General features: G+C 44.4%; 3 protein-coding genes across 11 annotated transcripts in view; 1 reads left to right on the top strand and 2 right to left on the bottom strand.

Annotated features, from left to right (window-relative positions):
- The window catches only part of LOC118359214 (SHC-transforming protein 2-like), a 29,127-nt gene extending 19,062 nt beyond the window's left edge, over positions 1 to 10,065 (top strand). For 2 of the 3 annotated variants that reach the window (XM_035737587.2, XM_035737585.2), the window contains 9 exons: positions 3,781 to 3,834; positions 4,020 to 4,071; positions 4,274 to 4,400; positions 5,565 to 5,742; positions 6,290 to 6,383; positions 7,702 to 7,872; positions 8,057 to 8,355; positions 8,930 to 9,098; positions 9,325 to 10,065. In XM_035737587.2, the coding sequence (XP_035593480.1) occupies positions 3,781 to 3,834; positions 4,020 to 4,071; positions 4,274 to 4,400; positions 5,565 to 5,742; positions 6,290 to 6,383; positions 7,702 to 7,872; positions 8,057 to 8,355; positions 8,930 to 9,098; positions 9,325 to 9,347 (1,167 nt within the window). In that variant the 3' untranslated portion in view covers positions 9,348 to 10,065. The remainder of the gene's footprint in view (positions 1 to 3,780; positions 3,835 to 4,019; positions 4,072 to 4,273; positions 4,401 to 5,564; positions 5,743 to 6,289; positions 6,384 to 7,701; positions 7,873 to 8,056; positions 8,356 to 8,929; positions 9,099 to 9,324) is intronic. The other variant, XM_035737586.2, reaches the window with a different exon arrangement.
- Positions 10,066 to 11,695: 1,630 nt separating this feature from the next.
- On the bottom strand, positions 11,696 to 15,692 carry LOC118359213 (ankyrin repeat domain-containing protein 24-like). Its single transcript, XM_052481108.1, has 5 exons — positions 15,573 to 15,692; positions 14,584 to 14,827; positions 13,265 to 13,428; positions 12,762 to 12,995; positions 11,696 to 12,482 (listed from the first exon to the last, which is right to left on the bottom strand). The coding sequence occupies exons 1-5, from the start codon at positions 15,690 to 15,692 to the stop codon at positions 12,216 to 12,218; spliced, it is 1,029 nt and encodes a 342-aa protein (XP_052337068.1). The 3' UTR covers positions 11,696 to 12,215.
- Positions 15,562 to 24,931, bottom strand: LOC118359211 (ankyrin repeat domain-containing protein 24-like). Of its 7 annotated transcripts, XM_052480518.1 has the most exons (12): positions 24,791 to 24,931; positions 24,587 to 24,651; positions 24,444 to 24,488; positions 23,886 to 24,046; positions 23,142 to 23,313; positions 22,290 to 22,312; positions 21,906 to 21,992; positions 21,723 to 21,758; positions 21,334 to 21,450; positions 21,070 to 21,202; positions 20,410 to 20,588; positions 15,837 to 18,629 (listed from the first exon to the last, which is right to left on the bottom strand). In XM_052480518.1, the coding sequence occupies exons 5-12, from the start codon at positions 23,230 to 23,232 to the stop codon at positions 18,549 to 18,551; spliced, it is 747 nt and encodes a 248-aa protein (XP_052336478.1). In that variant the 5' UTR covers positions 23,233 to 23,313; positions 23,886 to 24,046; positions 24,444 to 24,488; positions 24,587 to 24,651; positions 24,791 to 24,931; the 3' UTR covers positions 15,837 to 18,548. The 7 variants fall into 7 exon arrangements, 6 of the variants coding, with proteins under 6 accessions (XP_052336478.1, XP_052336477.1, XP_052336476.1 ...); XR_008080204.1 differs by adding an exon at positions 15,562 to 15,801 and having other exon boundaries at positions 17,750 to 18,629; positions 23,142 to 24,488; XM_052480517.1 differs by having other exon boundaries at positions 23,886 to 24,488.
- Between the last annotated feature and the right edge of the window lie 1,084 nt (positions 24,932 to 26,015).

Genomic DNA, 26,015 nt, shown 5'->3' with positions numbered 1-26,015 from the left:
CCTACATCATTGTTTTACATGTCGATGTTAGGTTTTCTTGTAGAATGTGCTTTTAGAACATAATATTATACGTTTTTTGAGCGCCTAGCACAAGCTTAGAGAGATGTGGCCGCAGCCATATTGAAACAACATCAGGGGAATGGTGTCCGTGTGCCTACTTTATTAAAACAAGACTGATAAAGAAGTGAATAAACTTAAAGTTAAAAATACCAATTTCAGATGGAAAAACAACAAAATACACACAATCATGTTAACAAGCCTTTATAATCCGGTTAAAAATCCACTTGCATACATTTTTGAGCTCATTAAGCTGTAGGCTACTTTACAGTGATTTTCACATGGTCAGTGGATCTACTTTTACCTGACATTGTGTAAGCTAGCTAAATGCATGATGCCCACAAGAACAAAGTTGATAGCTAGCATCGAATAAGCCGGAGTAGTCCAGTCAAAAACCCACTTGCATATGTTTTTGTGTTCATTCAGCGAGTAAGGTCTAGCTGTGTTAAACACTACTAGTAGTTTTGACTGTGTTAGCCGAAGTTAAGGCCTTTTCTCACCAACTGCTTTGCGATCTTTTCGTCCAAATCCGTCTTATTTTCATATACTGTGTTTTTATTGTTGTCAAAATGAAAGCATTCTCATTGAGGCTCCTAACATGCATTGTAATCTGTGCTGCCTGTCAGACGAACCATTCAAGGATGTCATTGGTGATACGTTATCAAGATGGCGGCACGTAGTAGTCAGATGAGCCAACTTCCAAACGTTTTAACATAAATATGAGTTTTAGCAGTTTTAAGGGTAGCATCATGCTTCTTTATCACATTTGGTTAACAAAATCACCTTAACTTACTACAATATTTCAGTTAATCTTGAAGAAGGCAAAGAGCAGAGACAGTGCCAGACAGTTTGCATGGCCGGTCATTCAGGCAATGCACCAAATGATTTGAATTTGATGTCTGCATTTGACCTCGGCCTAGTAAGCCTCGTGGCCAGCTGTTTTATGCATCTGTTACTTTCACATTGATCTCGGCATTTGAAGTTGGCCTTGTTGTGACTTGTTATGCATCTATTTCACGTAGCACGTTATGGGCCTTTCCACAAGTAAATGCATAATTTTATGATGCGGTTGACATTGTGTATGCATTTCCACTGACATTTAAACCCATTATTGCGGTGAGAGTTAATGTCTGGGGTCAATTTTGTTTGTTTTTGTTGTTCTCCAAATAGCATTTTAGAGTTTTTCAATTGTGTAGAAATGCAGTAAATGACATTCAACTTCCTCCACCACAGAGAGGTGAGACCAATTGGGTTAGCTAATGCCAGGTCTGTGATATGAAAGGTGTGATCAGGCGCGTCAGTTCAGCTAAACCTAGGGAATGACAAAACTAGGGAATGACAAAGCGAGGGAATGACAAAACTAGGGAATGACAAAGCGAGGGAATGACAAAACTAGGGAATGACAAAACTAGGGAATGACAAAACTAGGGAATGACAAAGCTAGGGAATGACAAAACTAGGGAATGACAAAGCGAGGGAATGACAAAGCGAGGGAATGACAAAGCTAGGGAATGACAAAGCTAGGGAATGACAAAGCTAGGGAATGACAAAGCTAGGGAATGACAAAACTAGGGAATGATAAAATGACAAAACTAGGGAATGACAAAACTAGGGAAGGGAATGACAAAACTAGGGAATGACAAAACTAGGGAATGACAAACTAGGGAATGATAAAACTAGGGAATGACAAACTAGGGAATGACAAAGCTAGGGAATGACAAAACTAGGGAATGAAAATGACAAAACTAGGGAATGGGAGGGAATAGGGAATACAAAACTAGGGAATGACAAAACTAGGGAATGACAAAGCTAGGGAATGACAAAACTAGGGAATGACAAAGCGAGGGAATGACAAAGCTAGGGAATAGCAAAACTAGGGAATGACAAAGCTAGGGAATAGCAAAACTAGGGAATGACAAAGCTAGGGAATGACAAAACTAGGGAATGACAAAGCTAGGGAATGACAAAGCTAGGGAATGACAAAGCTAGGGAATGACAAAGCTAGGGAATGACAAAGCAAAACTAGGGAATGACAAAACTAGGGAATGACAAAGCTAGGGAATGACAAAGCTAGGGAATGACAAAGCTAGGGAATGACAAAACTAGGGAATGACAAAGCTAGGGAATGACAAAGCTAGGGAATGACAAAGCTAGGGAATAGCAAAACTAGGGAATGACAAAGCTAGGGAATGACAAAGCTAGGGAATGACAAAGCTAGGGAATAGCAAAACTAGGGAATGACAAAGCTAGGGAATGACAAAGCTAGGGAATAGCAAAACTAGGGAATGACAAAGCTAGGGAATGACAAAACTAGGGAATGACAAAGCTAGGGAATACAAAACTAGGGAATGACAAAGCTAGGGAATGACAAAACTAGGGAATGACAAAGCTAGGGAATGACAAAGCTAGGGAATGACAAAGCTAGGGAATAGCAAAGCTAGGGAATGACAAAGCTAGGGAATGACAAAACTAGGGAATGACAAAGCTAGGGAATGACAAAGCGAGGGAATGACAAAGCTAGGGAATGACAAAGCTAGGGAATGACAAAGCTAGGGAATAGCAAAACTAGGGAATGACAAAGCTAGGGAATGACAAAGCTAGGGAATAGCAAAACTAGGGAATGACAAAGCTAGGGAATGACAAAGCTAGGGAATAGCAAAACTAGGGAATGACAAAGCTAGGGAATGACAAAGCTAGGGAATAGCAAAACTAGGGAATGACAAAGCTAGGGAATGACAAAACTAGGGAATGACAAAGCTAGGGAATGACAAAGCTAGGGAATGACAAAGCTAGGGAATGATGACAAAACTAGGGAATGACAAAGCTAGGGAATGACAAAGGGAATGACAAAGCTAGGAATGACAAATAGGGAATAGCAAAACAAAACTAGGGAATGACAAAGCTAGGGAATGACAAAGCTAGGGAATGACAAAACTAGGGAATGACAAAACAGGGAATGACTAGGGAATGACAAAGCTAGGGAATGACAAAGCTAGGGAATGACAAAGCTAGGGAATAGCAAAACTAGGGAATGACAAAGCTAGGGAATGACAAAGCTAGGGAATGACAAAGCGAGGGCTAGGGAATAGCAAAACTAGGGAATGACAAAGCTAGGGAATAGCAAAACTAGGGAATGACAAAGCTAGGGAATGACAAAACTAGGGAATGACAAAGCTAGGGAATGACAAAGCTAGGGAATGACAAAACTAGGGAATGACAAAGCTAGGGAATGACAAAGCTAGGGAATGACAAAGCTAGGGAATAGCAAAACTAGGGAATGACAAAACTAGGGAATGACAAAGCTAGGGAATGACAAAGCTAGGGAATGACAAAGCTAGGGAATGACAAAACTAGGGAATGACAAAGCTAGGGAATGACAAAGCTAGGGAATGACAAAGCTAGGGAATGACAAAGCTAGGGAATGACAAAGCTAGGGAATAGCAAAACTAGGGAATGACAAAGCTAGGGAATGACAAAACTAGGGAATGACAAAGCTAGGGAATGACAAAGTGGGGTGTGGGTGGGGGGCTATCACACTTCATATCACACACTTTGCTTTGGCTTTGGCTAGCTCACAGCAGGGTAGTGCAACACAAAGCAATAAATTGCTATCTTTTTAGCTTCCTGTTTTAGGATAGCTGATTAGTAGAAGATGTGATATTGATGTGGTGAAGGACTGATATAAAGTGTGCACCTTCCTTTCTTTCTCTCTCTCTTTCACAGGTGATAGCACACCATCCCATGGAGTCCATCTCCTTTGCCTCTGGGGGAGACACGGTGAGAGTTTGTAGCATAAGTGCACTTTAGGCTTTCCCTGTTTTCCTCTGTCTGTTTGTTGAAATGGGCCGCTTGGTAGACTGCATGTCTGACTTGGCTGCTTTTCCCCGTTTTCCAATCCTGTGACCATCTTATTCAATTATATCCTAATTCATCAGAGTTTGAGGTTTTTCCCTCCGTTGCAGGACACGCCGGATTATGTTGCTTATGTGGCCAAAGATCCAGTCAATCAGAGAGGTATTTCATGAACAGAAATAATGTCTATTATACGTCCATGCAGTTTCTTCCTGGCATTAAACGCATGAGAGTTTACTGACAATATGGTTCACTAACAGTTGTTTAAGTTAAAGATATTGATGTTTTCTAACTATTCTTTAAAATATAAGTTGTTATGCTCACAGGGGCATTGCAGCACTCACATCCACTGTGTTCTCTTCAGCATGCCATATCCTGGAGTGTGGTGACGGTCTCGCCCAGAATGTCATCAGTACCATCGGCCAGGCCTTTGAACTGCAGTTTAAACAGTACCTCCACAGCCCTCCCAAAGCCATCCCCACCATGGAGAGGTGAGACCAATGATTTATATATACACTAGATCAAGCCTGATGATGAGTTGGTTATTTTAATTAGCTGTGTAGTGCTAGAGCAAAAAACTAAACGTTACTCAGGACCAAGTTTGAGAAACCCTTCAATAGATGACTGATAGGAGACGCTGTGTTGAAGCCACCGTGCCTCCACCATTGTAGAAAATAGTTAGGAAGCTAAAGAAATGCATGTATTAATGTCTACATTAGTTTTTGCCATGTTTATTCTATTACAGAAGCCTTTGTGCATACTTTTAAATTAGATTATGTGAGCTAAACATAATAAAGTATAGAAAAACCTATAAAACAATATGTATTTTTGGGCGACCTGACCAAATTCACATAGTAAGTTAGAGATCTGTCATTCTCATTGAAAGCAAGTCTAAGAAGTGGTAGATCTGTTCTATGTTTACTATTTCTACACTTCCCATTCTTATGTTTAGTTTTTGCGATTTTTAATTTGGTTTTGTACACCAGCTTCAAACAGCTGAAAATACAATATTTTGGGTTATGAAAAAGATATTTCACAGCTGTTTAGATGGTACAATGATTCTCTACACCATACTTCCTAGTTTTGTCACATAAACTGAAATTAGGCAAACTATTAGAGTTTTAGCAACCAGGAAATGGCGTAGCGACTTTCTGCATAGTGCACCTTTTAAAGTCATTTTTTTTAAATGACTAATATTACTGTCCCCACTACAACAACAAAAAAATACTTAAATACACACAATGTATTCATCCTATGTGGTTAGCACACATTGGTACAGTGCAAGCATGGTGTTCTATTTAAAGCGTTGACTTGCATTTTACACTGACACACACTCAACTCGATATGAAACTCGTCCTTTTTTCTCTCGGTCAGGTGTTAGAAATGTGATATGCTGCGCTCAGATTTCAGCCAATCATCCTGTTTTGATCCCAATTAAATCAAAACTGTTATTTAAAGTGTAATGTGTTTCGCTGTGTCACCGGGTAGACAGAAGAACTCTACTGTACCTGCTCTGCTCTTGATTCAAATGTATCTCCTGCTACCAACAATATAACCATTCAAACCTAGTGTTTTATGTTATCGGCTGTGTCTGATCCCTTTTCCTTGTCACATTTGGAAATTCAATTACCTCTATTCTAACCGTGTCACCTCAGGAACATCAGGACAGAGGACTCGGCGTGGGGTGATGACGAGGACTCCTCAGAGCATGACTACTACAACAGCATCCCAGGGAAGGAGCCTCCTGTTGGAGGAGTGGTGGACTCGAGGCTGAGGCCTTGTACGGCCTTGCTGGGCCACGTCCACAGCCAACCACAGAGCAAGGCAGCACAGGTGATTCCCCAGCCTCCAGGATTACCTACATAAACCCTTTGATCTAGTATCTGTGGACACACGACTGATGACCTTGCCTGCATAATGTATATAGCAGTGAACTCAATAACTGTAGATTTAATTTTACCTTTATTTAACAAGGCAAGTCAGTTAAGAACAAATTCTTATTTTCAATGACAGCCTAGTGGGTTAACTGTCTGTTCAGGGGCAGAATGACAGATTTGTACCTTGTCAGCTCGGGGGTTTGAACTTGCAACCTTCCAGTTACTAGTCCAACGCTCTAACCACCAGGCTACCCTGCTACATAGTTACAAGAGATAGACATCACAGGAGATAGAAACCAGGCCTCTGGGTTGCCTAATTGGTGAGAGAAAAGTCTTCCTTATACGCTACAGTCTATACTGAGGATTCAAACATATGGTGTCTGTAGAAGTGTATTATGTAGGCAAGAGAGGAACTATTTATTAACAGGTGGTCTGAAGAGTCATAAAGAAGCACATGTCTACTATTAGTAATGCTAATGAGATTTTGTGGAATCTGTTTTTAGATCGGTTCTCCGGCCAGGAGAGACACGGTGTCCTACCCCTCAGGTCAGCTGTGCTACGAGCTTCACTGGGACACTGAGAACAACGGCAGCTCAGGTGAGACACCATGTGGCCTGATATGGTACTGCAGAACACAATACTGCAAGTCATAGGCATTATAATGGTTGGGTAAATAATGCATTTTCATTCTCATATAATTTCATCAAAGTATATACACTACATGGCCAAAAGTATGTGCTCGTCAAACATCTCATTCCAAAATCATGGGCATTAATATGGAGTTGGTCCACTCTTCTTGGAAGGCTTTCCACTAGAATTTGGAACATTGCTGCTGGAACTTGCTTCCATTCAGCCACAAGAGCATTAGTGAGGTTGGTCACTGATGTTAGGCGATTAGGCCTGTCTCGCAGTCGACGTTACAATTCATCCCAATGATGCTCGATGGGGTTGAGGTCAGGGCTCTGAGAAGGTGAGTCAAGTTCTTCCACACCGATCCCGACCAACCATTTAGTTTTGGACCTCGTTTTGTGCACGGGGGCATTGTCATGCTGAAATAGGAAAGGGTCGTCCTCAAACTGTTGCCACAAAGCTGGAAGCAAAGAATTGTCTAGAATGTCATATGCTGTAGCATTAAGATTTCCCTTCACTGGAACTAAGGGGCCTTGCCCCAACCATGAAAACAGCCCCAGACCATTATTCCTCCTCCACCAAACTTTACAGTTTCCAGTATGCATTGGGGTAGGTAGTGTTCTCCTGGCTTCCCCTAAAACCAGATTCGTCCGCCGGACTGCCAGATGGTGAAGAGTGATTCATCACTCCAAAGAACGTGTTTCCACTGCTCCAGAGTTCAATGGCGGTGACCTTTACACCACTCCTGTTGACGCTTGATCTTAGGCTTCCGTGCAGCTGCCAATGAAACCCCAGCACAAGAACTCCTGACGAACAGTTCTTGTGCTGACGTTGCTTCCAGAGGCAGTTTGGAATTCTGTAGTGAATATTGCAACCAAGGACAGACAATGTTTACGCGCTACGCGCTTCAGCACTCTGTGATTCCGTTCTGTGAGCTTGTGTGGCCTATCACTTCGTGGCTGAGCCGTTGTTGCAGCTTGATGTTTCCACTTCACAATAACAGCACTTAAAGTTGACCGGGGCAGCTCTAGCAGGGCAGAAATTTGACAAACTGACTTGTTGGAATGGTGGCATCCTATGACTGTGCCACATTGAAATTCACTGAGCTCTTCAGTAAGACAAACATTGGCTGTAGAATGGCCTATGAAGATTGCATGGCTGTGTGCTCGATTTATACACCTGTCAGCAACGGTTGTGGCTGAAATAGCCAAATCCACTCATCTGAAGGGGTGTCCACATACTTTTGGTAATTGTGTATGTTAGTAAACTGAGTTGTGATTGACAGGTCTGACATCAGATGGGTACCTGCGGGCAGACGGCCATCCCCCGGGAAGTAGGGACTATGAAGAGCACCTGTATGTGAACACCCAGAGTCTGGAGGGCCTGGAGCAGGGAGCAGAGGGCCATAGGGGGGCCAGGGGGCCAGACAGCCCCAAGAAAGACATATTTGACATGAGTGAGTCTCATCAACATCTACCCATCTGCTGAACACAGCCACTGACACAATAGAGATACCATTATTATTCAAGATGTGGGGAGTATCTGGGCAATTGGGTTGGCATGTATGGATGATGTCATTCATGTTACAGGTTCCGTGTGTGTGCCATGCATGTGTTCTCACTCTTCCTGGTTCTCTGCAGAACCCTTTGAGGATGCTCTGAAGATGCACGAGGCCGGTGGTAACGGTGGGGTGTGTGTGCTGGAGGACCAGTGGCCCAGTCCGCCTCGGCGTCGTGCCCCTGTCGCCCCCACAGAGGAGCAGCTTCGGCGGGAGGCCTGGTACCATGGCCGTATGAGCCGCCGGGACGCTGAGAAACTGCTGGTCCGAGACGGGGACTTCCTTGTACGAGACAGTGCCACCAACCCAGGCCAGTACGTCCTGACAGGCATGCACTGCGGTCTGCCCAAACACCTGCTACTGGTCGACCCAGAGGGAATGGTGAGTGATAATCGCTGAGTGATAAACAATATTGGATGGGGAAATTATGGTCTAGGGGGCTGGAGAGTATACAGAAGACTCAAGACTACTTATGTAAATCAGATAATTCAGTTTTTTATATTTTTAATACATTTGCAAAAATGTCTACCAACCTGTTTTCACTTTGTCTTTATGGGGTAATGTGTGTAGATTGATGAAGATGATTTAATCAATTTTAGAATAAGGCTGTAACGTAACAAAATATGGAAAAAGTCAAGTGGTCTGAATACTTTCCGAAGGCATTTTATATAGTTTACTGAAATGACGTGTCAGTCACCTGAAATGTGAATTTGTTTATTTAGCTACAGTCAAGCATTAGCATTGTTGTGCTAGTACAAAACATACTAAATAATAATAGTGGTAGCACCCCTCTTAGCAATTGCTCCAGAAAGCTGATACTTGTATTTTGTTTTACTTAGCTACAGCCTAGCATGAGCATTGTTGAATGCAAAAAAAATGGTGGTGGTAGCATCCCTGTTAACATGCATCAAGAAGTAGCCATTTCATCTCTTTGTGACCTACTAACATCTGTTAGCCCACTCCTCCTCGTCACTGCCAGGTACGAACCAAAGACATGCTGTTTGAGAGTATCAGTCACCTGATCAGCTACCACCTGAAGAACGAGCTGCCCATCGTGGCAGCCGAGAGCGAGCTGCACCTCAAACAGGTGGTCCGGAGGAAAGAGGGGACAGCGTTCTGGAATGGTAAGAGACAGAAATGACAGCCCAAAGTGATTGTGCTCAGCACTGCCTAGTTCTATTTGAATTACTGTTTCGTGATAACCTTTGTTTCAGTGTGGGCAGTTTATTGATACAATAGTGTTTTAATTTAAGTTTATGTTCTAGATTTTAGTGTTCTGCTGGTCTAGTTCTTTAGTATGTGTTTGAATGATATCCTTTGAAAGTTTTCCATTTTTGCCTGTTTTACTAGGAGTCAGAGGTGTGTCCATATAACCCCAGGGAGGAAGATCTTCACTTTGTCATATCCCCAGAATCAGAGCTTTCGCAGGGGTAGGAGGACACAGGCAACTCCCTCTGTCCAGGACCCAAGGGCATGGCTGCAGTACCTGGCTGCCTCCGACAGTGCCCACAAACTTTCCACCATCTCCACCTGAACTCTCAGTATACAATCATTAAGCTAACCAATGCCTCGGAACAGCTCAGCCAATCACAAGGATGGAATGTGAGGTCACAGTCACATACAGTAGTTGTTCCATAGGAAAGCATCATTTTTGAGTGCATGATGATGTTGCACCTCATACTGAGTCTCATACTGCTGATGTCATACGCAGTCCCAGAATGATTTGGGTTCCCCATGTCTTTAAACGGACAAATGTGAACATTGTATATGATATGTGAGAAACTCCTAGCAGCAAAATATCACTAAATTGTTTTATCAGAATGCAGTTCTTTGCTCCTCAGACATTGGGATGCTTTAATGGACTTTTATAAACTGTTCATCTGCAGCAGTAGCACCTGCACCTTCATGATTTATTCATATGTAATCTCAGGACCTAATTCTGAAGGCGTTAAATATCTGATTGCATGAATTGAAATATGCTTCAGAGATACAGTACAAGCCAGACACCAACCTTGAAAATGTGTCTGTCCCATCAATATCCACAGGAAGTCTGCATAACACAACATTGGGAATATACAGTTGGCCAAAATACATGGGTAGAACTCCGAATATCATTGTGTTCAATAATAACCATATGCTTGTCAAAGTGTTTGTATGGGACAGTCATAGCTCGTCAGTGAATACCTACCCGAGTTGTGTGTTACCATGCCTACTGTGTGAAGATATCACACTGGTCAGAGCCTGTGCTCTCAGAAGGCAGACTACATTACTACAAATGACTCAGTGTAAAGATAATTAAGACCCATAAAAATAGTTCAGTGCCTTAATACTTGGTGTTTCATATCTTTCCTCCCAAATGACTTGTGCAGTATCATACATTCTATATATACAGTGGGGCAAAAAATATTTAGTCAGACACCAATTGTGCAAGTTCTCCCACTTAAAAAGATGAGAGAGGCCTGTAATTTTCATCATAGGTACACTTCAACTATGACAGACAAAATGAGAAAAACAAATCCAGAAAATCACATTGTAGGATTTTATGAATTTATTTGCAAATTATGGTGGAAAATAAGTATTTGGTCACCTACAAAACAAGCAAGATTTCTGGCTCTCACAGACCTGTAACTTCTTCTTTAAGAGACTCCTCTGTCCTCCACTCGTTACCTGTATTAATGACACCTGTTTGAACTTGTTATCAGTATAAAAGACACCTGTCCACAACCTCAAACAGTCACACTCCAAACTCCACTATGGCCAAGACCAAAGAGCTGTCAAAGGACACCAGAAACAAAATTGCCAAGCCATGAGGTTGAAGGAATTGTCCGTAGAGCTCAGACAGAATTTCGTTGAGGCACAGATCTGGGGAAAGGTAGCAAAACATTTGAGCAGCATTGAAGGTCCCCAAGAACACAGTGGCCTCCATCATTCTTAAATGGAAGAAGTTTGGAACCACCAAGACTCTTCCTAGAGCTGGCCGTCCGGCCAAACTGAGCCATCGGGGGAGAAGGGCCTTGGTCAGGGAGGTGACCAAGAACCCGATGGTCACTCTGACAGAGCTCCAGAGTTCCTCTGGGGAGACAGGAGAAACTTCCAGAAAGACAGCCATCTCTGCAGCACTCCCCCAATCAGGCCTTTATGGTAGAGTGGCCAGACTGAAGCCACTCCTCAGTAAAAGGCACATGACAGCCCGCTTGGAGTTTGCCAAAAGACACCTAAAGACTCTCAGACCATGAGAAATAAGATTCTCTGGTCTGATGAAACCAAGATTGAACTCTTTGGCCTGAATGACAAGCATCACATCTGGAGGAAACATAGCACCTTCCCTGCGGTGAAGCATGGTGGTGGCAGCATCATGCTATGGGGATGTTTTTCAGTAGCAGGGACTGGGAGACTAGTCAGGATTGAGGAAAAGATGAATGGAGTAAAGTACAGAGAGATCCTTGATGAAAATCTGTTCCAGAGCGCTCAGGACCTCAGATTGGGGCAGCCAAGACAACACAGGAGTGGCTTCGGGACAAGTCTCTGAATGTTCTAGAATGGCCCAGCCAGAGCCTGGACTTGAACCCGATCAAACATCTCTAGAGACCTGAAAATAGCTGTGCAGCGATGCTCCCCATCCAACCTGACAGAGCTGGAAAGGATCGGCAGAGAATAATTGGAGCAACTCCCCAAATACAGGTGTACCAACCTTGTAGCGTCATACCCAAGAAGATTCAAATCACTGCCAAAGGTGCTTTAACAAAGTACTGAGTAAAGGGTCTGACTACTTAAGTAAATGTCATGTTTCAGTTTTTATGTTTTATAAATGTGCATAAATGTCTAAAAACCTGTTTTTGCTTTGTCATTATGGGTTATTGTGTGTAGATTGATGAGGGGAAAACATTATTTTATACATTTTAGAATAAAGCTGTAACGTAACAAAATGTGGAAAAAGTCAAGGGGTCTGAATACTTTCCGAATGCACTGTACATTCAGTCTGTGACCGCAACTGTAGAAGCTGTTTCTGCTGACGTAAAAGTGAGGGGCGTTGTACAAAACAAGTCATCAGCGATTGGATCGTCTGTAACCAATCAGAGTATCAAAGCTTATTTATATTTACAAAACACTTTCCCACGTGAGTTCAGGCTCTGGCCCAACCCATCGTTTTTTAGGGACCAATCAGAATGGTTTCAATGTGTTCGCATTTGAAAAGTCGTCAGGGAGGAGATCAAATCCAGACTCCTCATGTAGAATAAATGTTAGGTGGTGTGGTGTTTGACCAGAGTGATGTGGATGGGTAGCCAAGCGAAGGGGGAGGGGCTAGGGGTTGATTTTGGGTTGATTTTGATTTTGCGGTCCTTCTCCTTGACCAGGGCCTGGGAGTCCTGGATGTCTTTGTGGAGCTCCTGGACGTGGCTGGACTGGGCCTGCAAGTCAGCCAGCTGTTGCTGCGCCGTGGCAGGCTGAGCGTCGGCCACCTGACACTCACTCTTATTAAACAGAGCCTCACGCTGCACCTGGAACACCTGTTGGGAGGGAGTCAGGGGAGAGAGGGAGGAGTGAGGAGAGAAAGACAAGTGGAAGAGGGAGAGCATGTCGATGGCCATGAAAGGAAAGGTGGCAAGGAGATACTGTATAGAACACACACATAACTAATGCTAGGAGAAAGGAAGCCCTGGTGCACATCAGTCCAATGTGTAGTCAGTAACATGTGGCTTGTGGTTAACTCTTGAGTTAAGGTTTCAGTCTCGAACTTTGTTACAATTCTCTGTATTTTGGTGAACAGGAACAAATACAACACACACCTCGGTGCAAGTCTTCTTGTGTTTGCGTGTGAGGTTGTTGAATTGGGCGGTGAATGCGTTGATCTCGGCCTGCAGTGAGAGGCGCTGGGACTCGTGGTCCTCCTTGGACACCAGGCCCTGTTCCACAGCCTTCTGGGACCTCAGGTCTCTCAGCTCTGTCTCCTTCACACTCAAAGCCTCCTTGGCCTCCACCGCACTGTTCTCACTGGCCTGCAGGGAGCGCTGCAGCTCCGCCTGACACACAGCAGGGACAACAAACACAACGTGAGGGTGCTTTCCTAGTACTTTTAGGCTACAGTAATTGATTGTGGGTCATACATGATGACAGAAGGGTGGTTATTAGTGCCAAATTATATTGATTGCACAACCCCTTGATTTTTTATCTACAATTTGTAGATTTTTAAATAAAAGCCTAATGTCCATCCACTTAGGACCTCAACGTAGTATGATTTGAGTCTAACAGCTCATTCTTGCCATTTGCTAGAATACCATTTGAAGCTAACCTTAACTTTGTCATGCTCCTTCCAGGGTATAAGGTCCTGTTGTGTGGCCTGTAGTTGGGCATCCAGCCTGGCCGTCTCTGTCTGGGCGTGGCATCGCAAAGCCCTCTCCGCCTGCAGTTCCTGGGCTGTCTGGGCCAGCTGCTCCGACAGAGCCGTCAGCGCCTCTGTGTGTTGGGACAGGGGTACTGCATGTCTCAGGTGGAGGGTGTCCTGAGACCAACCCTCATGCTCCGCACACAGACAGTCCTGAGCCTGAGCTGCTTCCTGCCTAGCCACCTCCAGTTCCTCTCTCACCCGTCTCAGGGAGCACTGATATTAGAGAAGAAATATCACAGAAGTAGAGAGTGCTCTTATTGGTGAGAAGTATCACCACGCAAAGCTAAGAAAGAGCTCTGATTGGACAGAACCCACTGGGGTCAGATGTTAATTCAACATCTATTCCACATTGGTTCAATGTAATTTCTTCGAAATAATGTGGAAACAACGTTGATTTAACCAGTGTGTGCCCAGTTGGAAGTGAAAGCAAATGAATGGTTATAAACTAGTTATTTACAGTTTACCACCGTAATTAACTACAGTAAAATAATTTGTCCTTATGCCCCAAAGAGAGCAACATTTTATGATAAGTGACAGAGAACAGTATAATAGCGGAGTAGCTAGGTTTCCATCCAATTGACGACAGATTTCATGCATATTTCCCACCAGAGATGTGTTTTCATCATACTGACTTGCTGCAGATAAACGGCTGTGCATGATAAAGTAGTGCACATGAAACTAACTTTTGCGGTTAAAGTTAAATGGGATTCCATCGCATTTTCAACTCTACCAAGGTTTTTTTCCACAAAAACCTTAAAAGGCAAATGTGCACACTCTGGTATTGAAACAAGTGCTCTAGCCAACAGCTTGCAGATACAGAGCTGGTAGGCTAGTCTACATGATGAGATTATTATGGATAAAAGCAAGATCATTTTGGGGGGTCATTTCATCTGTAGCCTAATAAACTGCAATAAACTGAGTCACAACATATCATTGCGTGACTCCAAGTTTATTTCGATATGATGATTATTATATCAATATTTAAGCATAAAGGCTTTTCCTCCGATGTTTTTTGCATAATCAATTTTACAGACATAAAAAGAACCCACAATGTCGAACAAACAAATTGTCTGCAGACAATTATGAAATTCTTCCGGCATTTCCGGTTTCCAACAGCCCGGTCATTACTTTTTTCATGCATCAGGTAATTCATCTGCATGAAATGGTTTGATGGAAACCTGATTAGTAACAGGACACCAGGTTGACACCAGGGAAAAACATACCTGATGTGATGGAGGGCTCTGACCCTTCCGACCTCTCTTCCTCATCTCCCTGACAGTGTGTGGGGCTGGTTGGCCGTAGACTCTCCAGATCCAGTTGGGCCTCGTTCAGTCTCAGGCTGGCCTCGGATCTCTCCCTGGCCAGCTGCTCACACTGCAGACCTGGTTCACCTGCACCTCGTCCATCTCCGAATGGGGAACACAGTCCCTCAGCTTCCCCTCCAGCTCCACCACACGGCCCTGGAGCCTACGCAACACCTCTCCGTCTGGCTCTACCACTCTCTCTCTCTTTCCCCCAGCTCTCCTTGACTCTTTGCTCTCCGCCGGGGTGGCCTCCAGTTCGCTCACCCTCTCCCTGAGGCTCCTCACCCTCTCCCTGAGGCTCCTCACCCTCTCCCTGAGGCTCCTCACCCTCTCACTCTCCCCTCCTCTGTCCTCCTTTTCAAACTCTGTTTCTGTCCCTTTCTTTTCCAGGGCCGCCTGTAGTTCCTCAACTTTCTTTCCCAGCTGTTTGACTGTGTCATTGTCCTCTGCGCTCTCCCTCCCATAGTTGAGGCTGGGCTAAGGGGAGAAAGGAGAAAGACCAAGAACTAAAATGGGAGAGACTGCTCTAGCGTTGAGTTAAAAGAACGACAACGCAAGCGCAGACCTCAGTGTCCCTCCCCCTCTACCTCCCTCAGGCCCGCTTCCTCCCTCTGTCCCTCCCCTCCCTCAGGCCTGCTTCCTCCCTCTGTCCCTCCCCCTCTACCTCCCTCAGGCCCGCTTCCTCCCTCTGTCCCTCTCCCTCTACCTCCCTCAGGCCCACTTCCTCCCTCTACCTCCCTCAGGCCCACTTCCCCCCTCTACCTCCCTCAGGCCCGCTTCTTCCCTCTGTCCCTCTCCTTGTCCCCCTCTCTCTTTCAGCGCCTCCTCCAGCTCCCTCACCCTCTCTCTCAGCTGCTGAGTCTCCAGGATCACCACCTCGCCGCTGCCCCTGGGGGGGTCTCTCTCACCCCCATTCCCTCTGCCTGTTCCCCAGAATATACCCCCAGGTGCACCTGTTCTCTCAGCTCCTCCAGCTCAGACTGGGAGTGGGCCAGCTTCTCCTCCTTGCCACACAGCCTCTCCCTCATCTCATCACTGCTCTCATCCTCAGTCACCTCCTCCCCCTTCCCCTCTGTCCCCTCCTTCTCCTCTGCCCCTGTCTCTCCCTCTCCTCCTCCCTCCACAGTCTCCTCACACCTGGAGGTGAAAAAAAATAAACATCAGAACTGAAGTGAAGTGAGAGGCTTACCTATAGTTGGCATATTGTGTTAGAATCTTCAATTACAATAAAATCAAATCAAATTTGATTTGTCACATACACATGGTTAGCAGATGTTAATGACAGTGTAGCGAAATGCTTGTGCTTCTAGTTCCCGACAATGCAGTAATAACCAACGAGTAATCTAACCTAACAATTTCACAACAACTACCTTATACACACATAAGTGTAAAGGGATGAAGAATATGTACATAAAAATATTTGAATGAGTGATGGTACAGAACGGCATAGGCAAGATGCAGTAGATGGTATAGAGTACAGTATATACATATGAGATGAGTAATGTAGGGTATGTAAACATATAAAAGTGGCATAGTTTAAAGTGGCTAGTGATACATGTATTACATAAAGATGGCAAGATGCAGTAGATGGTATAGAGTACATTATATACATATGAGATGAGTAATGTAGGGTATGTAAACATTATATTAAGTGGCATTGTTTAAAGTGGCTAGTGATACATTTCTACATAACTTTTTCCATTATTAAAGTGGCTGGAGTTGAGTCAGTATGTTGGCAGCAGCCACTCAATGTTAGTGGTGGCTGTTTAACAGTCTGATGGCCTTGAGATAGAAGCTGTTTTTCAGTCTCTCGATCCCTGCTTTGATGCACCTGCAGTGACCTCGCCTTCTGGATGATAGATAGCGGGGTGAACAGGCAGTGGCTTGAGTGGTTGTTGTCCTTGATGATCTTTATGGCCTTCCTGTGACATCGGGTGGTGTAGGTGTCCTGGAGGGCAGGTAGTTTGCCACCAGTGATGCGTTGTGCAGAGCCTTACGGTTGTGGGCGGAGCAGTTGCCGTACCAGGCGGCGATACAACCTGACAGAATGCTCTCGATTGTGCATCTGTAAAAGTTTGTGAGTGCTTTTGGTGACAAGTCAATTATCTTCAGCCTCCTGAGATGCTGCTGCGCCTTCTTCACCACGCTGTCTGTGTGGGTGGACCAATTCAGTATGTCCATGATGTGTACGCAGAGGAACTTAAAACTTACTACCCTCTTCACTACTTTCCCGTCGATGTGGATAGGGGGGTGCTCCCTCTGCTGTTTCCTGAAGTCCACGATCATCTCCTTTGTTTTGTTGACTGAGTGTGAGGTTATTTTCCTGACACCACACTCCGAAGGTCCTTACCTTCTCCCTGTAGGCCGTCTCGTCGTTGTTGGTAATCAAGCCTACCACTGTTGTGTAGTCTGCAAACTTGATGATTGAGTTGGAGGCGTGCATGGTCACGCAGTCGTGGGTGATCATGGAGTACAGGAAAGGGCTCAGAACGCATCCTTGTGGGGCCCCAGTGTTGAGGATCAGCGGGGTGGAGATGTTGTTACCTACCCTCACCACCTGGGGGCGGCCCGTCAGGAAGTCTAGTACCCAGTTGTACAGGGCGTGGTCGAGACCCAGGGTCCAGGGAGCTTGATGACGAGTTTGGAGGGTACTATGGTGTTAAATGCTGAGCTGTAGTCGATGAACAGCATTCTCACATAGGTATTCCTCTTGTCCAGATGGGTTAGGGCAGTGCGCAGTGTGGTTGCGATTGCTTCGTCTGTTGACCTATTTGGGCGGTAAGCAAATTGGAGTGGGTCTAGTGTGTCAGGTAGGGTGCAGGTGATCCTTGACTAGTCTCTCAAAGCACTTCATGATGACGGAAGTGAGTGCTACGGGGCGGTAGTCGTTTAGCTCAGTTACCTTAGCTTTCTTGGGAACAGGAACAATGAAGCATGTGGCAACAGCAGACTGGGATAAGGATTGATTGAATATGTCCGTAAACACACCAGCCAGCTGGTCTGTGCATGCTCTGAGGACGCGGCTGGGGATGCCGTCTGGGCCTGCAGCCTTGCGAGGGTTAACACGTTTAAATGTTTTACTTACGTTGGCTGCAGTGAAGGAGAGTCCTCAGGTTTTGGTAGCGGGCCGTGTCAGTGGCACTGTATTGTCCTCAAAGCGAGCAAAGAAGTTGTTTAGTCTGTCTGGGAGCAAGACATCCTGGTCCGCGACGGTGCTGGTTTTCTTTTTGTAATTGACTGTAGACCCTGCCACATACCTCTTGTGTCTGAGCCGTTGAATTGCGACTCTACTTTGTCTCTATACTGAAGCTTAGCTTGTTTGATTGCCTTGCGGAGGGAATAGCTACACTGTTTGTATTCGGTCATGTTTCCGGTCACCTTGCCCTGGCTAAAAGCAGTGGTTCGCGCTTTCAGTTTAGCGCGAATGCTGCCATCAATCCACGGTTTCTGGTTTGGGAATGTTTTAATAGTTGCTGTGGGTAAGACATCGCCGATGCACTTGCTAATAAACTCGCTCACCGAATCAGTGTATTCATCAATGTTGTTGTTTGACGCAATGCGGAACATATCCCAATCCACGTGATAGCTTGAAGCGTGGAATCAGATTGGTCGGACCAGCGTTGAACAGACCTGAGCGTGGGAGCTTCCTGTTTTAGTCTCTGTCTATAGGCTGGGAGCAACAAAATGGAGTCGTGGTCAGCTTTTCCAAAAGGAGGGTGGGGGAGGGCCTTATATGCGTCGCGGAAGTTAGAATAACAATGATCCAGGTTTTTACCAGCCCTGGTAGCACAATCGATATGCTGATAGAATTTAAGGAGTCTTGTTTTCAGATTAGCCTGGGCCTGGGAGTAGCGCTCCTGTAGAGCTTCAAACTCCCTCCTGAGTCAGTCATACAGGGCCGTGGGGACAAAGTCTGGGCTGGTTGTCTGAATGTCAGGGTCATCCTTCTCAAACATCTCCAGCATCTGCAAACCACACAAAATCACAGTACAGAAATAATCAATAAGGGTTTTCTTTCTTCGCTAACAGTTGTGATGTGTCTCATAAGTCAAGCATCCTATTTTTATGTCACAATTCAACATTCACAGAACTGCTTCCTCTCCTCTTCCTTCATGACAGCTTCATAGTTAGCTTTTGTGCTGTACCACCATCCTTGCTGCCCCTCACACACAGTCCCAGACAAACCTTCCAATGGTAGCCTGGTTATAACCAATGATTTATATATACAGTACACTAGATGGTTGATAGGAGGCGTTGTGTTGAAGCCACTGTGCCTCCATCTTGGCAAGCCCTCACCATTGTAGAAAATAGGAAGCTATAGAAATGCATGTGTTAATATCTACATTAGTTTTTGCCATGCTTATTCTATTACAGACACCTTAATACAAATAAAAAAATACAAAATATATTAAAACAGTTCCCTGAAAGTATAATTTTTAGAGATAACTAATGTTACTGTCCCCACTACAACAAAAAAACAAATGTAATTTTGACCTTTAAACATTTAATTGAAATACTGTAGAATTCCATTCATGCCTATGGAGGACTGTTACGTACTGGGGAGTGTCAATATGGGCGACCAGTGGGTTCAAAGCCTCTCAATGGCCAATAAATAGCATCAGCAAGCCAGGGTTTAAATACACTGAATAAAAATATAAACGCAACATGTAAAATGTTGGTCCCATGTTTCATGAGCTAAAATAAAAGATGTTCCATATACACAAAAAGCTTATTTCTCTCAAATTTTGTGGACAAATTTGTTTACATCCCTGTCAGTGAGCATTTCTCCTTTACCAAGATAATCCATCCACCTGACAGGTGTGGCATATCTAGAAGCGGATTAAACAGCTCATTACACAGGTGCACCTTGTGCTGGGGACAATAAAAGGCCAATCTAAAATGTGCCATTTTGTCACACAGCACAACACCACAGATGTCTCAATTCTTGAGGGAATGTGCAATTGGCATGCTGACTGCAGGAACGTCCACCAGAGCTGTTGCTCTACTATAAACCGCCTCCAATTTGGCAGTACGTCCAACGGGCCTCACAACGGCAGACCACGTTTAACCACACTAGCCCAGGACCTCCACATCCGGCTTCTTCACCTGCGGGATCGTCAGACCAGCCACCCAGACAGCTGATGAAACTGAGGAGTATTTCTGTCCGTAATCAAGCTTTTTTGTAGGGAAAAACTCAATCTGATTGGCTGGGCCTGGCTCGCCAGTGGGCGGGCCCGACTCCCAAGTGGGTGGGCCAATGGCTGCGCCCCTGCTCAGTTATGTGAAATTCATAGATTAGGGCCTAATTAATTTATTTGAATTGACTTATTTCCTTATATGTAGCTAAGTAAAAGCTAAGCTAAGTAGCTAAGTAAAATCGTTGAAATTGTTGCATGTTGTCTTCATATTTTAGTTCACTATACTTTTCACTACACATTGGCTGTAACACTTTGTCCTAATTCTGTCTACTTGTACAGACCATGACCCAGTTAGTGAAGAAAGCCTGCACCAAGTCTCTGTGTGATGCTATTATTCTATTTATACCAAGGTACTGCTTCATCATAGACCTATAAAGTGGTGATATGACAAACGGTCCAATCTGACGCTGTTCAGCCATCCTTGAACCAGTCCATCATCATCTGCTGACTGGGACTTCTCTGGTCTGGATGACCTTTTGATAACCCCATTTTATCAATGAATCAGCTGATGGCGTGTATGTGTGTGTGTGTGTGTGTGTGTTCTTACATGCACTTTGAGGACCAGCTCCTGGTTCTGTGAGGTCAGCTCATCCACCTGTCTGCATAGCTCAGCCACAGTGTCTGGGTCTGCAGGACAAGGAGAGGTGGAGTTCGGGAAGTTTGCCTCCTCCTCATCCAGAGCAGAGGGAGACTCTCTGGACCGCCTGGAGAGCAGCTTCTCAACACCTTCAAGATATACGGGGTAAATCAATGTCATATTTTGTCAAACATATTGCAAAACATCAGCCATTACCATGGCAGTAGAATTTGAGTGAAATTCATCTAGTTATGATGTATGACTCATTAGGGTTCTACAACCTAGTCCATACATCCATCCAACATTTGGTCCATTTAACAAATATACAAATGCCGTATCTTAATCTGATCATCCTGTTGTTGCAGGAAATGCAAGCTTGTAGTGTATTTGGGGTTTAAAAAGGCTTCCAAAGTTTGTAATTTCCTCCTTATTTCAGACACGATTTGCACAAACAGAGAATGTATTAAGCCCTACAAACAATGTCCATTCATTATAATCCACATACGTAATAATTCACATTTCCTGTTGCTGCAGGATTATTTTTTCTGCTGTAAGAAACTGGGACAAAAATTAAGATACGGCATCTGTAACAATTTGCCAGCAGCATTCCCTCTCTCCCCCCACACACACATAGGAAGTCCAGTATGTCATCATCTGAGTCACTGGCTCCGATCACCTGACCTGCCTTCAGCTCCCCCAGCTCAGTCTGTAGCCTGTCCCGCTCTGCCTCCGCCTGTTCCAGACACTCTCTCAGCTGGGTCAGCTAGCACAGGGAGACAGTGAGTGCACAGCTATTACCAGATTTCTAACATCCTTTCAGATATATGAGAAGTTTCCAAGGAATGGGGTTTTGAGCTTGATCTCAGGCTGGGAAATGAACCGTGCATGCAGTACCTCCTTCAAGGCAGTGGGTGCGCTGTTCTGCTGCTGCTCCAGACCTTTAATCTTCTGGAGCAGACGCCCCCTTTCCAGACACAGCCTTCGGATCTCCTCAAAAACCTCATTCTCCGTCTCACAGACACACACAAGGAAATGCATATCAGTGGTATCACATTCAAACAGCAGCACCATACTCATTAGCAGTCTCAAATGTAATGCAGTAGATAGTGATTCACTATGTATTGTCTGTTACTTTAGTCATGAATAGTGCTCTTCAAAATTGATATCTAAAGATGAATCCTTTGAATTGAGTTGTGTTGTATACCATAAATATAAGCCCATTTTATCTCCTGTATATTTAGGTGCTATGCATACAGTATGCCGTGGCAGGGGAAGTAACTCACAAGGTTGGCCTGATTAGAGCGCCGTGTCTCTAGAGACTGAGCTGAGGGAGAGGCAGGGGTAGAGAGTCCCGGAACATTGTTATTAAAGTTAGTATGATTATGATCATCACAGCCTAGCATAAGTTAGAGTTAGTAAGAATCATATATAAAGTATTTTATCTATCTCTGGAGTTGGCCTCGTACCTGGGGAGGGGAGCGAGGTGGAGGAGGGGCTTTCCTCTTGCAGGGGGTGGTCCTCCCTGGCAGAGGAGGGGGAGGTGGGGGCTGCCTCTGGAGACACAGACAAGCAGAAGGAACAGGGGAACAGGACAGAAATAGCAGCAAGGACAAAAGCAAAGCCAGGCAGTACTGTAGCCCAAAACGTTGTGAAATTAGCTTTTAATGTGTGATGTTACTTCAGCTGTTGTTGTTCAAAAGATGTTGTTGTAGATTGAAAATGGGATAATAAGTTGGTGTTCCTTCTTATGTTGTAAATTCTATTACGTACAATCTAGAAATATTTGTGTTATGTTTTCACATGTACTGAATGTGTAGTGAGTGAAAATGAAAAGCTGAGTCGTCAGGTACCTCCTCGCCATTGTCCTCAGTGGCTATGTATGCATTGGGGGAGACAAAAGGCAAATCTTTTTAACCTCTGGTCCATTGAGATTCAATACATGCACACACACGCACATACACACTGTAGTTCTAGCTAAGAAGCATACCGGCCCATAAAAATCCTCTTGTATAACGTAGCACTCAGTAAAACACCACACAGCCCTACTGTAAGCTGTAAGACACAAGAGTCCTCATATATCACAGATACATCAGAGACATTTCAGGAACTGCTCTGCTTCCATTCATCTCCATTTCAAACGAAGCACACATCTGTTTTTTGTAAATCACCAAGCCTTTGTTTGAAGATAAAAGTGCAGCAAGCCTCTCTGTTTCAGGCTTTTACAATTACCCCCAGCTGTCCCCTTTACTTCATTCACTTCCTCACATTACAGCCATTTCCTGGGGGACCAGAGTAGGGCCATAGACTAGGCCATAGAATTACCACTGGTAGAAAGGATTATGATCCATGGATTCTGGTACAGTACATTAAATAGCATACAAAGTGTTGTAGTAGTTGCCAATGCTAATGCTTAATTGAACATTTAAAATTGTACACCAAATATGGCCCCTGGTATAACCAGCAGGGAATGTGGTCTGTTCTAGCAATTATAATTATATCCACCATTCTACCAGGGCCCAGAATGGAGCCCCAGACTGGGCCTAAAGGGTAGCAGAGCAAGGTTTTGCTCAATTTAATTTCAAGTCAGTTCAGTCAAGAAATGGATTGAAGTTCCAATTCAACAAAAATCCAAATTTAAAAGGAATTGAGCCCAACCCTGCTTCAGTCAGCAGGTGAGACACCAAGATGTTACCGTGGGTTACCTGGAAGACAGTTCTGCAGAAGCTGTGCGATGCGCTGGTTGCCGGCGGTTATGCCGTAGTGGGCTGCGTCGTGTCCGAAGGCGTCGGCCATCGGTGGGTTAGCCCCCCCCCCCTTAGCAACACCTCCACTGTCTCTGCACTGTCACTCTCACAGGCCAGCATCAGGGCTGACCTACACCACAAAAACCAGGACATACTTTTTTTCACCAAATCTCTATGTTTGATGCAAATGGAATGTGTCCAGACCCTTTTTTGCAATTTCATTTGGTTTCGAGAAACTTACCCCAGCAGTGATAGACTTCCTCATGCTCGTTCTACAGTTTCAGGGGCAGAGATCAAACCTGAACATAGGCTCCAAAAACACCCAAATACATCCTTTTAGAAATGGCAACGCTCTCAGTATAGTGACACAGGTCTTTAGATGTTGTACATATGACATTTTGTCATTCCAAACTTTATCCGCAACAGTATATTCCATTTTGTTGGACTCGAGCGATACATTTCCGTGTACGTTCTTTCTCTTTTCCCGTACCACCACAATGGGAACGAGAAAACCTGTTCACATTCGACTACGGAAATGTATTGGGTTTATGGAGCCTTTGTTCATGTTTCTCTGCCCCTGCAACAGCAGAAGGAGCATGAGGAAGTATATTGCCGGTGGGGTAAGTTTCTAAAACCAAGTGAAATCGCAAAAACATTGTCTGGACACCTAACATGTCTTTACAAAAACAAACTGAACTTGACCTTTCAGTTGTGTTCACAGTTTGTCTTGCATAAGTCACTCTAATGTTGAATTATCTGCACCGGTTGTCCTGTATGTTGGGGTTGGCCCCTCTGTCCAACAGGAAAACACACAGCTCCACTCTGCTCATCTAGGCTCCTAGGATCAGCGGGCTCACCCCATCCTGAGATAGACGAAACCACAATGGCTTAACATGGTTGATTGAATCTCATTTTAGTGCTTGGCTGTAACAAAACCCTGCACATCCTGTAGTTCTCCAGGACCTGGCTTGGTGATTGTTGCTGTACAGAGGCAGTCTGAAGCCTACGCCACTTACCCCATCCTGGGCATCCAGACTGGCCTTAAAGTCCCACAGAGTCTCGGTGCAGGACAAGCAGCCACTCACAGCTGAAGGAATATAGCTAGACACCATAGCTAGAAACCATAGCTAGACACAATAGCTAGACACCATAGCTAGACACCATAGCTAGACAAATGGAATGTATTAAAAGGTTGGGTTGTTTACAGTGTTACACAGATGGTCCTGTAATCAATTGCATTATAGCTAGGGCATTGCATACCTGTGTGATGCAACGCTTTCTGACCAAAGCTGTCTGTGGTTTCTCCTGTGGGAGTATGAGATGTATTCACCAAAAATGTATGATAACTGCATACCTTATTTTCCATGTATCATAGTAATGTTAACTATGTCTGTCTGCTGTACCTGTATTAGTCTCTTCAGGCACTCAGGCTGGCCGTTCTTGGCTGCTAGGTGAATGGCACTGAAGCCTTGAAGTTGATAAGGCCATCACCAAGCGAGAGAGGGAATGAATGAGTTAACAAAAACAAATTGTGAGAGAGCATGTTATAATTGAGATAATAAACTTTGAATATTATGTTCTGACCAATTGTAGCCACAAAGCATTACCTTGGTGATCAGTGACACTAAACATGTTCACTGAATGAGACTGTCATCTCACCTGGGCCATCTGTCACGTTAATGTCTGGCCCGTGAGCCAGGATGACCTCCAGACAGTCCAGATGACCCTGAGACGCACAGAGGGGGAACCTACCAGGAAGAGAATAACACTGGTTATGAATATAACCAACAAGAAGATCATCAACATTAATAATGACAACAAAGAAAGTAGAAAATATTTAAACTCTTTACCCTCTCTCACTGACGGTTTGAACATAAAGGGACGTTTCGTGGACACATTTAAACCTAGTCCAAGACTAACAAGCAAGTTCAATAACAATTCTCCATTGAAAGTAGTTCTTAGTCCAAGACTAGGCTTAACCTGTGTCAGGGAAACAGGCCCTAAGTGTTTGGTACTTACGCTGACTTCCCCTCTGCATCCAGTTTGGTGGGGAAGAGTCCCTTCTTCACGATCAGAGCAGCTACTTTGTCAGGTTGGTTCTGCCCTACAGCCTGCAGTAGTCTCTCATCACTCTTACTCCAGTCCTGGCTCTGATGGGACAGGGACAGACGGATCATAATCCGGTCACAACCTGGGGCTGATCAGAGCTAATCAAATGACTGTACATGCTGTACTATACAGAGTAGACCCTGACCCCCTATCTGATTACACACTGTACAAAGGTCTGAGTGATGACTAACCATACAGTCGGTCTAGATGAGACACTACTAAATCTAATACTGCGTATCTCATCGAAGTGAAATGAACACGGACACACAGTACCATCTGTTTGCTTTTATTGTAACATTACACACAGTGCACAAAATCACTTTCAACTGTTTTTTACAGAGAAAGTAACCCTTTGAGAGAAAGAACAATGAAAAGACAGCTCAGGTCAAACAGAGAGGGATACCTACCACCAGTAAGATGAAACAAGGACAGAAATAACGCTTCATCAGGCTCAGAGCTGACGATCCATAGAGCTGTCCACTGTCTGACCAAAATACTGACACACACAAACATACACTACTCAACTACCCACAAGCCTCAAACACACAGTCGGAGTTGCACACCAACTTAGCACTAAATGACAAAGCATAAATACACAGTATAAATACACAGACAACCAATAACCCACTTGCACAATCCAGAACAGAAGAAATGTATGATAGGAGAGTCATGATGATGCTACATAAACATGAAGTCTATACATCCCTGTACAAACAGAAGTTC

The sequence above is a fragment of the Oncorhynchus keta genome, chromosome 26 (genome assembly GCF_023373465.1).
Source record: "Oncorhynchus keta strain PuntledgeMale-10-30-2019 chromosome 26, Oket_V2, whole genome shotgun sequence".
NCBI lineage: Eukaryota > Metazoa > Chordata > Actinopteri > Salmoniformes > Salmonidae > Oncorhynchus > Oncorhynchus keta.
Note: the sequence above shows the minus strand (reverse complement) of the source record. Positions and strands in the feature narration are given on the sequence as shown.

Excerpts from the sequence above, each read along its gene's own strand:
- LOC118359213 (XM_052481108.1), bottom strand. The coding sequence starts at position 15,692 with ATGAGGGAGAGGCTGTGTGGCAAGGAGGAGAAGCTGGCCCACTCCCAG. Across the intron at positions 13,429-14,583 it reads AGAGCCCTCCATCACATCAG|AGGCGCTGACGGCTCTGTCG; the intron begins GTATGTTTTTCC and ends CCCAACACACAG. Across the intron at positions 12,996-13,264 it reads AGGAGCATGACAAAGTTAAG|GCGGAGCTGCAGCGCTCCCT; the intron begins GTTAGCTTCAAA and ends GCTGTGTGTCAG.
- LOC118359211 (XM_035737579.2), bottom strand. The coding sequence starts at position 23,232 with ATGGCCGACGCCTTCGGACACGACGCAGCCCACTACGGCATAACCGCC. Across the intron at positions 21,451-21,722 it reads GCTCTAATCAGGCCAACCTT|ACGGAGAATGAGGTTTTTGA; the intron begins GTGAGTTACTTC and ends TGTGTCTGTGAG. Across the intron at positions 18,630-20,409 it reads AGCTGGTCCTCAAAGTGCAT|ATGCTGGAGATGTTTGAGAA; the intron begins GTAAGAACACAC and ends TGTGGTTTGCAG.